Raw genomic sequence first — 11,449 nt, 5'->3', positions numbered from 1 at the left:
AAAGTGTCTATTCACATTTTTGGCCCATTTTTCACTTGGGTTATTTCTATTCTTGTTATTACCAGTTATTTTTAATGGTTCTCTGATTTTGAACATATCTGATATCCTCATGGACACAGTTGGTGGGAAATGTGGCAAATGTCCAGATTTCTGTATGTGCACTGCAATGTCTATGTAACTGAAATAGGGGGTGGCATTTGAAGTTTTTTTGTTTGTTTTTGTTACAGAAGAAAAGAGGCACTGGTGACAAGTGGTGGAATTTTGTGGAAATTTGTAGGAATTTCACAGAGCGTGTAGAGACCACTAAGGAATGCTGAAAAGGCTGCATGTGCAGCATGCATCATCGTGGTCAAGCAGAGCAGGCGCCCTTGTTATTCTCCACAGGAAAGCAATCCTAGAGAGATACCAGCACACCTCCCCAACTGCCTGAACCCACAGACACTGATTAGTGAATACACACTAGTTTTACCTTAGTTTGAAATGCTCCTGGATTTTATTTGGTTTATAATTTGGTGATTCATAAAGAGACTTATTGAGCAATATTTGAATTATTTATCACTGTTAAATGATGATTGTGAAATGCTTTACTAATGTAGAGAATCTAGACAATTGATATAGTATGTTTTTGTTATGTTAGGTTCATTTACATCACTGGTTATGGATTGGAAATACTCATTCTACTTCCTTGGATCGCTTCTCCTACAGTTTTTTTCATTCTTGGTTGTCCTCTGCCATGTGTTACTAAGTTACTTTTAATAATACACCCAGCTCTCTGGAGGTGAGCTATAGAAACTTAAAAAGCTGTAGATTTTTAGTTCTGGAAAGATCATTAATGATAATCTTTTTCAAGGTTCAGATTCTGTTAGGTAGGGCAGTGTAACCTCTGGAGATTTTGATACCTTGGGTCTGGGGTGGGGCTCTGGAATTTGTTTTTGTAAGAACTTAAGGTGAGTCTTAGGATCAGGCAGGTTTGGGAAGCATTGATGTGGTAGAAAGAGCAGGACTTTGGATTCAGATGGACCTGGGTTCTAGTCACATCTCATTTGATTGCCAGCTGTGTGTTTTGGGGACACATAAATCACCTCTGTAAGTTTTAGTTTCCTTACTTCATATGATTATTGAGAGAGTTAAAATAAATAGCATATATAAAGAACGGGGCACATAATAAATATGCAACAAAAATGATCTATTGTAATTATATTCCATTTAACAACAATAATCAGGCAAATATTTGAACACTTATGAGCAATAATGAAGAAGATTCATTTTTTGCCCTCAAGAAATTTGCCAATTAGAAGTGCGGTGGGGATGAGGTTTTTATAGCAAAAGCAAAATGTTGTATCATCAAATAAGTTCAGAGCCATTTTTTGTGTGTGTGTGTGTGCAGCAATGCCATATTATTAGTGAAAGATTAAAAATAATTTCAATTCAATATTAGAGAAATGGTTTCATAAATTCAGGCACATCTATACAAGGTAAAAATACATGGTCACTGTAAATTATCTATTTGTAGTCTTTGTTTATCCAACTTTATTCATGCAGATATTCACAAGTTTTGCTGAAGAAATGTTCACGTGTTTCCTGCCCTGTATCTGCTAGAGATGGTACATACAGTACAGTACACATGCACTGTCTCACCTTTCTAAAGTTTAATAAGCTCTGAGTTCTAAAATGCACGTGGACCCAAGGGTTTCATACTGAGGAATTAAGGATTTCAGACTGAGGAATTATGGACCTATCATTTTCTTGAAGCTTCATAAAGTTTTCTGTAAACACTGCAGCCTGAGTCAGTAGTACTTAGCAGGACTGGAGGGAGGGATCGGCGCCCATGCCAGGTGTAAAGTGAGCCGGAAAGCCGCAGCCAGCTCTTCTCGAACTACCCCTTTATGTAGGCAGCTGTTGGGCCTGGGATCTGGCTCAGGAGGACTGCTCTCTCCTGAGAATGCTCCAGCATCTCCAGGGCCAGCCTCAAGTCCTCGACGAGATGGAGCACCGGGAAGGGGTTCATGTAGGAAGCCGCGGAAGCCAGTGCAGGCTCACAGGTACCATTGCTAATATCCACCCCTGTGTTAGTGCCTGCAATGATCCCGTCCATCTGCTCCAGGGCAGCTTCCAGCACGTGACTCGCATCAGAAGCTATGAGTCTTTTTCCCTGCTTAGTCTCCTCCTTCTCCTACTGGGTGCGGGGATCCTCTCCGGGCAGGTCAGGTGTGCGGGCCTGTCCCGTGTCCCTCCCACCTCCGAACATGAAAGCCGAGAACTGAGCTCTAGGCCACCGACCCACGGGCCAACTCAGAGCCATTTTTGAAGAAGGGAAATGAAATGGGCAGACGTTGCTAGAACAGGAGTGTGGGGCGACTGTATGGGGTGGAGTAGGGGTGGAACTAGGAACAATAAAGACTACAGGGATAAAGCATCTTTCAGAAAACACTGAAGAGTCCCATTGGTCTCTTTCAAATGGCAAAGAGAGTAGCGCAAGGAGATAATGATAGAAAGATAGGTTGGTGATGGGCATTAAGAGAAGATTCAAGGAGTTTTTGACTTTTGTTTCCACTAAAGATTTTGAACAGGAGAGTGATAGTAAGAATATATTTTAATCCTCTAAAAAATGTACTTTAGAAGATTAAACTGGTAATAGCTGTGAGGGTAAGAACTGATACAGGGCGAAAAATTAGGAGGGGTTTTCAATAATAATAGTAATTCAATCGTAATTAAGGGTTTGATAACAGTGGGGATCTACATCTCAGAACGAAATGCAGGTGCCTAAAAAACAGCTGAAAGATGCTGTATGTATTCCTGTAGCCCAGGTAAATAGAGGAAAAATGGTCCATATTAAAGATTTTCCATATTAAATAATTTTAAAGTCAGGTCCCTTATTTTAGTGGCTCTCAATTGTAGTTGAGAGCCAAGAGGTCGGAGGAAGAAACAGGAGGTCCGTCCCAAGCGAGAGGGTCGGGAAGCAGGCACCCCAGCGCGAGGGGGCGTGTGCAGGGGCGGGGACACAGGCAGAGGTGCGCGGCAGCCCCGGGATATCGCGAGAGTTGGGAGGGCCGAGCAATCGCAGCAGCCAATTCCCCCTCCCTCCCAGGAGGAGCCGCCGGCCCTGGACTCTCCAAATTCTGAGCTCTCATCATGGCGGCGGCGGCGGCGGCGGCGGCGGCCGTCGGGGGTCCGCAGCCACCCCAAGCCGAGATGCCCGCGCCCGGGCTGGCCCTCGACAAGGCGGCCACCGCCGCGCACCTGAAGGCGGCCCTCAGCCGGCCGGACAACCGCGCAGGTGCCGAGGAGCTGCAGGCGCTGCTGGAGCGGGTGCTGAGCGCCGAGCGGCCGCTGGCTGCGGCTGCAGACGGCGAGGAGGCGGCGGCGGCGGGCGGCGGGGGCGGTCCGGGGGCGGCCGAGGAGGAGGCCCTGGAGTGGTGTAAGTGCCTTCTGGCGGGCGGCGGAGGCTACGACGAGTTCTGCGCGGCGGTGCGGGCCTACGACCCCGCGGCGCTCTGCGGCCTGGTCTGGACAGCCAACTTCGTGGCCTACCGCTGCCGGACGTGCGGCATCTCTCCCTGCATGTCGCTGTGCGCCGAGTGCTTCCACCAGGGTGACCACACCGGACACGACTTCAACATGTTCCGCAGCCAGGCCGGCGGTGCCTGCGACTGCGGGGACAGCAACGTGATGCGGGAGAGTGGGTGAGTGGAGCTGTCCTCCGGGGCGGGAGGCACCGCGGGAGGCCCAGGCCGAGGTCTGGGGAGGCCTTGGGGAGGGGAGCTTGGAGCCGACCCAGAGCTGTCAAGGGAAAGGAGTGGGGCAGGAGGTTGCAGCCACATGGGGATGGAAGTGACTGAGCTGTCAGCGGTGAAGGGGATGGGGAGGAGGGGGAGAGCGGAGAGCGTATTTAGGGAACAAGGCTGTGAATTTTCGGGGAAGCCAGGGCGAACGAGTGATTGAGAGAAAAGAGCCAGTGCGTGGGGTAGGAGCGGAGAGAAGAGGAGAGGATACTCGGGGAATCTGTTGTCGAGCTGTCAATTGCGTACTTGCTGGGAAAGGCTTTAAAGCTGCCTGTTCTTGGGAAGAGACTGATGATGTGATTTGGATTGGCTGGGAGAGGGATGATATTGGGGACCGAATTGGGTCGCTGGATGATGCGACTCGGGGAGGTGGTCTTGCAGCTGCTGTGGAGGACAGCTTGTGGAAAGGGACTTCTGAACTGTCAGTGTGTCAGTATGAGGGAAGGAGTTCTTGAGCTGATGGGGGTTGAGGGAGGAGGGAAGGGGAGGGGCCTGTATGAAAAGTGACTGTTGAGCTGTCAGTGGAGTATTTGGTGTGCTGGAATGACATCTAGAATTGAGCTACCGAGCGAGCAGTCAATTATAGAATACCTTCCATACCAGCACAAACAAAACACTGAGCAAATTACGAATCATGTGTTTAGGTCTTCTCCAGTTAAAAGGGCACTTTATGCACTGACTAATATGTGAACCTCTATCTGAAAGGAAACACTCAAATGCTTTTTCGATAGGAATGATGTACCAGGGTGTTGGGATTTAGGACAAAAGACATTTCAGAGATTGCAGTGAGTTAAAGAGTTGGTGCATGTTGTGTCTTGGCTTGGGACATGATGTCAGTGTCTGGGGAAGTCCCGGGGAAAGAAAAACTTAGTCAAAGAGAGGAGATTTTGGCTGGTCAGTAGCCGAAAGAATGTTAGCAAATCCAGTTATTCAAGTTTTTCAGTTTTCTGGTCTTATAATTAATGATAGAGTCTAATCCCGTTAGAAATGGTCACTATTTTCTTTGGAGTACTTGTAGGTTACTGTTATTCCAGAATATTCCAGAATATGTACCAGTATCGACTAGGTACAAGCAAGGCTCCTAGGATATTAAAAATGAACAAGACATTGACCTGCCCCTTAAGCCGCTTACACTAGAGTAGAAAATGATAAATTCCTTAAATAGTCTGGGAGTCAGAGAAGGCTCTGTGCAGAGGGAGTAAGAAAAAAGCTTCAGAAAGGAGCTGTTTTGAGCTTGTTAATGACAATAATACTTATAATACTGCTATTGCTAGTAACAACAATAGTAATAATTGCAGCTAACATTTGCCAGCTTAAAGTGTATACCTGACACTTAAAAATACTGTAAAAATTGACAATTGAATAGATAAGATATTTATGTAGCTAAAAAAGCAAAAAAATAAAATAAAAAGATACACAGTTTGAAGTTTCCCTCCCATCCTGTCTCCCATCTGCCCAGTTTCTTCACACTGTTACTAGTTCCTCTTAGTGCAAAAAGAAACAAGGATGAATATGTATTTTGATATTTCAGCCTCTTTTTATGCAAAAGGTAACCTATCATGTGCACTGTTGTATACATCTTGAATTTTTCACTTATTTGAGATCTTTCCATGTCAGTAAATCAGTGTACTCACTCTGTTAAAAAAAAAATCTGCTGCATAGTGTTTCATGTCATAAATTTGCCTTTCTTTAGTCATCACTTTTGATGGGCATTTTGGTTTCAGTATGAAATAAAAAACTGGTATACCTCTCTTTGTGTACCTGTGCAAGAATATCAGTGGGATAAATTCTCAAAGTGGGATTTCCAGATTGTCCCCCAGAAGGCTTAGGAGTAAGCAGAACATGTGGCTCTCTTTCACACCAGTCTCAACAACAGAGTGCTATTAAAATTTTGGAGTTTTATTCATCTATTTGGAAAATAGTGGTCAAATATTAAAATCTGCTTTACATTAACTCACTTAATCAATAACTCTGAGATTGTTACTGTTATTATCCCCATTGTACAGAAGAGGAAAGTGGGGCACAGAGTTTTAAGAAACTTGCTCAGGATTACACAGGTAGCTGGCTAGGCATGCTGGCTCCAGAGCCTGACAGTTCAGTACTTCTCTCTATTGCCTCTACAAGTACCCTTCCTTTTTTTTTTTTTTTTAAATTAATTAGTTTATTTTTTGGCTGTGTTGGGTCTTCGTTGCTGCGCACGGGCTTTCTCTAGTTGCAGCGAGCGGGGGCTACTCTTGGTTGCAGTGTGCGGGCTTCTCATTGCAGTGGCTTCTTGTTGCGGAGCATGGGCTCTAGGCACGTGGACTTCAATAGTTGTGGCACACGGGCTCAGTAGTTGTGGCTCGCGGGCTCTAGAGCACAGGCTCAGTAGTTGTGGCGCACGGGCTTAGTTGCTCCGCGGCATGTGGGATCTTCCCGGACCAGGGCTTGAACCCGTGTCCCCTGCATTGGCAGGCAGATTCTTAACCACTGTGCCACCAGGGAATTCAGTTATTTTTGATTAGTAGTACTGATATAATAAATGTGGCCTATTAACAGGTATACGAATCAAAGGAAGAAAACAACTGAGAATTCATTTGTGGGAAGAGATCACAAAGCCTATAGAAACTGTATTAATAATTGTATGTTGCCACTAATGTAAGTACAGTCATTGTCACAAATGATTAATGGATGGATGAGTTCAAAAAACATAATGGAGAAAAAAAAGAAAAAAAGTAATGGAAAATCTAAACTAATGTCAGACTGGTTTGGGGTTCTGATGTTACGAACCAGAAATTGGAATTTTAAACATTTAGTTTTCAAATTTTGATGCAGAGGATGACCGTTTTCATGTTCTATTGTGTATTATTGATTTCTTTTGCCTCCTTATTCTTCCTCACGGATTCTAAACTCCTTAAAAAATAGGAACCTCATCTTGCTATTATTTTTCAAAGGCTCTTGTACTTAGTAGTAAATGTTGAATTAAATTGGATAAAATAGTAGCTGTTATACCTGAAAATTTGCCCTGAGATTACATTGCTTTAGTTATTCAGGGAGTGGCATGGATTATTAAATTTATAGCATCTTTTTTCAGCGTACTTCAGGACTGATTTCTTTTTTAATTTCAAAAGTAATACTTATTGGTTATAACATAAAAGTAGGTGGAAAAGTAAAAAGTAAAGGTTCCTCTTTCCTCCATCCCACACCTCAGTGAGAGATTTCCCTTACTTTTGAGCTTAGTTATACATTTAAAAGATTTTAGTTATAATTTACTCAGCATTTCTAGATGTTGTGTTGTAGGAAGTTTTTAGGTTATTTGGTGTGTGACAATGCCAGAAATCAAAGCAGTGAATGTCTGGTTGAACAGTGTTATACTCTTCTGAATCTTGCTTTTTTCCTGTGAACGTACTTATTGGATTCTGTCTCTTACTAGTACACATAGAACCATTTTATTTTCTTTTTTGAAGTTAAATTGTATTCTATTGCATTTTCATATTTTTGTATTTTACTGTAATTTATTCAGTCAGTTCCCTACTGATAGACATGTAAATTGTTTCCAGTCTTGGGCTTAATATAAGCTTTATTGTAGTCAGTATTCTTGTATACATTTCTTTGTGTATATGTGAGTATATGTGTGAGGATAAATTATCAGAAGTTATATTATATCTTGATTAATGGAAATGTGCATTTTAAACTTTGATAGAGCCCTCCAAAGAGATTAATTTACACTCCCACCAACAGTATTTGAATGAGCATGTTTCCACACATCTTGGCCAATGTATATGGTGTTACCAGTTTTTCTGATCTTTGTTAACCTGATAAGTGAAAAGTGATATCTTTTTTATCTATTTTGAAGCAAATCTCAGGTATCTTATAATTCAGTTTATAAATGTTTAAGTATGTATCTCAGTAAAGAGATACAAACCCTGAAAAATAAAACTGAACCCAAATGTCCACTGACAGATGAATGGATAAACAAAATGTGGCATATTCATAAGATGGAATATTATTCAGCCTTTACAAGAAATGAAATTCAGACACATGCTACAAAATGGATGAACCTTAAAAACCTTATGCTAAGTGAAATAAGCCTGACACAATAAGACAAATGTTGTATGATTCTGTTTATATGAAGTACCTGCAATAGTCTCATTTACAGAGACAGAAAGTAGAATGGTGGTTGTCCGGGGCTGGGGGCAAGGGGGAATGGAGAGTTATTGTTTAATGGGTAGAGTTTCAGTTTGGGAAGATAAAACTGTTCTTGAGTTGGATGGTGGTGATGGTTGCTCAACAATGTGAATGTTCTTAATACCACTTAAAAATGGTTAAATAATAAATTTTATGTTATATGTATTTTATCACAAAAGAATTACAGTACTGTTACCACAATTATAGTACCTAAAATATTCACAGTGATTTTTTTAATATCTTCAAATAGCAAGTGAGTATTCAGATTTTCCCACTTGTCTCATAAATGATTTCTTAGGGTTAATTTAGGAGTAGGATGCAAACAATGTCCTAATGTTGTATTTGGTTTTTATTTCTCTTAAGAATCTTAATTTATAGTCTCCCCCTCCCCCTTCTTTTTTCCTTCTTTGCAATTTATTAGTTAAAGAAACCGACATTCTGGGTTTTACTGATTGCATCTCTGTGATATGTAACTTGTTCCTCTGCCCATTATTTCTTGTATGCTAGTAGTTGGATCTAGAGTCTTGATCAAATTTTAGGTTCTCTTTTTTTGGGGAGGGGGCAAGAAAACTTTATCATGGTGTTTTATACTTCCTGTTGAATAATAGCTGGAGCCACAGAATGTCTCCTTGTCTATTCTTTAGTAAATGTTAGGTTGATCAGTGGGTTCAGGTTTGTCAGCCCAATCCATTTGTCATGAAGTTCCCTATCATGTTAAAGATTTTTGCAGCTATCGATTATCATTGTCTAGATCTATTATTTTATTAGGGGCTGCAAAATGGTGATATTCTAATTGTATTATCTTTTCATGTATTAGTGAGTTCTTTGTAGAATACTCTATTATTTTTAATTAATTAATTAATTTGGCTGAGTCTGGTCTCAGCTGCGGCACGTGGGATCCTTCGTTGTGGCCCGGGCTCTTTGTTGACGTGCGGGCTTCTCTCTAGTTGTGGCATGTGGATTTTCTCTCTCTAGTTGTGGCGCACGGGCTCCAGGGCCCATGGGCTCTGTAGTTTGTGGCATGCGGGCACTCCTGTTGCAGTGCGCGAGCTCAGTAGTTGTGGTGTGCGGGCCTAGTTCCCGGACCAGGGATCGAACCCATTTCCCCCACATTGGAAGGCAGATTCTTTACCACTGGACCACCAGGGAAGTCCCTAGAATACGCTATTCTTAAAGTTTCAAGGATCAGCTATACTTTATCTATTTCTCTAGACATGTTTTACAGAGATTTTCTACTACAGAGGGGTGTACTGTGGCCAAGCAAATTTGGGAAACACTTCACGTCATATCTTCTTGACTGTCTGAAATGTGTAACATCTTAAAGAAATCCTGTAGTAAAGAAATCTGTAACTTTGAATAATCTAAGTTTCATTGGTTAAATCTAGGAAGCTGTTATTTTGAGTCATACCAGTTTGGGAACTTTTGGCCACTTGAATACCCTCCCATTACCTTAATGTCAGCATGTCTAAAATTGAATCAATTATATCGCTCTCCAAAATACTTCCATGTAGATTTTCCTTTTTTATTTTCCTATTTATTTATTTATTATTTTATTTTAGTTTTTTTGGCCGTGCTGTGAGGCTTGTGGGATCTTAGTTCCCTGACAAGGGATTGAACCTGGGCCTTTGGCCATGAAAGCACAGTCCTAACCATTGGACTGCTGGAGAATTCCCTTTGTTTCTTTTAAAATTAGTATCATTTTTCCCCCAGTCAGAAATCCCAGCTACTAGTGGCTTAAACCTTGAAGAGATTTACTGTTTTGCATCTCAGGACTAGTTCAGCAGCTTGTTAGTGTTATTGGGGACCCAGGCTTTTTATAAACTTTTGTTCCATCACTTAGTTTGTTTACATTTGGTCTTTGTTGTCTCATGTCTGGGGAAAAACAGAGGAATGGATTTTGGGTAGATATCTAATAGTGTCTCCTTGTGTCATTATTGATTCTTCCCTTTCCCTCTCCTTGCATGCTTGGTACCAAGACCTGTTCTTTTGTTTTCTCTTAGATTTGTTCTTTTCATTCTCTGCTGTTACCTTAGGTCAAGCCTTCATCACATCATAACCTATTCCATGGTAATTTACTGTTTTCCTGCCTGTAATAATCTCACAGTTCAGTCTAACCTTCACTCATATAAAATTCTGCTTTACATATGTGACTACTTTGCTTAAAATAGCTTCCTTGTGGTCCAGTGGGTAAGACTCTGTGCTCCCAATGCAGGGGGCCCGGGTTAGATCCCTGGTCAGGGAACTGGATCCCACAAGCATGCCACAACTAAGAAGCCCCCATGCTGCAACTAAAAAGATCCTGCATGCCGCAGCTAACAGTCCGCGGGCTGCAACTGAGACCTGGCGCAGCCAAAAAAAAAAAAAAAAATGGCTTCCCATTTTTTGTAAGCTAAAGTCTGGCGCCCTTAGCCTGGCGTCAGTGTTTTCCACAACGTGGCCTCTACCTGTGTTGCCAACCTTATCATCTCCTTTGCAGTGGCATCCTCTGTTGTTATTTTTTTTAGCTCACTGTATGTATTCCTGTCCTCAAAGTCTTATGTTGCAAAGTCCAGTGGTGAGTTTTATCTTCACTGTGAAGCTCCTGTGTAGGGACAACACTTCTATAGCATAAGTACAGTGTGAAACCATACTGCAGGATTTGATTTTCTGAATTAACAGTTTTTTTTCATTTCTAGTTTATATCGCTACAAGTAACAAACTTTCAATAAAGATTTGATGATGAAGACCTGTGCCATATTTATCTCTTTTATTTATATTCTCTTTGCACATATTCAGAGTTTTAGTATGTTATCTATGTGTTTACATGCATTACTTGTGAAATTTTCTTTCCTATGAATCTGGAATTTTCTCTACAGCAGTATCCATCTAACTCAAGTCACAAATTCAAACAAAAGAGCACAACACTCCTGTTCTGAGAGCTTGGAAGAATAAGAGTTAAAGAAATCTGTGTTCTCTTTTCTGTGTTCATTGTACTTTTTGTCATTGCTAATTTACTAGAAATAATGTAGACAGATTCTACTTAGTGGAGAAGATTCTCCTTGAGCTGGAAGTGTAGTTTCTAGTCATCTTCATAGTTATGAGGTTTAACTACAACAGAGCAATTTAGAAGTGTTGTTAAATAGTAATTTTTTTCTAATCATTTTTATTTCATATTAAATTCTTTAAAACTATTTTCTACTATGAAACATTTTCAGTATACATAAAAGTATAAAAATAATATAACAAATACCTTTGTACTCACCACTGAGATTAATAGAGGTCAACCTTTCGTCATATTTTCCTTAGAGCTTTTTTCAATCAGAAAAATAAAGATCATCCTCTTCTCCCTTCCTTCCTCTTTCCCTCCCTAGGGGTTACCATTCTCCTGAAATTCCTGTGTCGTATCCATGCATGTTTTACTTTTTTTTTTTTTTCGGTACGCGGGCCTCTCACTGCTGTGGCCGCTCCTGTTGCGGAGCACAGGCTCCGGACGCGCAGGCTCAGCGGCCATGGCTCACGGG

At 41.5% G+C, this 11,449-nt stretch overlaps 1 protein-coding gene across 1 annotated transcript in view; it reads left to right on the top strand.

Annotated features, from left to right (window-relative positions):
- Positions 1-3,414: 3,414 nt before the first annotated feature.
- UBR3 (ubiquitin protein ligase E3 component n-recognin 3) overlaps positions 3,415-11,449 on the top strand; it is a 229,015-nt gene continuing 220,980 nt past the window's right edge. The window contains exon 1 of the mRNA XM_029224835.1: positions 3,415-3,683. Within this exon, the coding sequence (XP_029080668.1) occupies positions 3,562-3,683 (122 nt within the window). The 5' untranslated portion in view covers positions 3,415-3,561. The remainder of the gene's footprint in view (positions 3,684-11,449) is intronic.

Source organism: Monodon monoceros, unplaced genomic scaffold (genome assembly GCF_005190385.1).
Source record: "Monodon monoceros isolate NGI ecotype Baffin Bay Population unplaced genomic scaffold, NGI_Narwhal_1 Super_Scaffold_16, whole genome shotgun sequence".
Taxonomy (NCBI): domain Eukaryota; kingdom Metazoa; phylum Chordata; class Mammalia; order Artiodactyla; family Monodontidae; genus Monodon; species Monodon monoceros.
The sequence above is the reverse complement of the archived record's forward strand: the minus strand, read 5'-3'. Positions and strand labels throughout refer to the sequence as shown.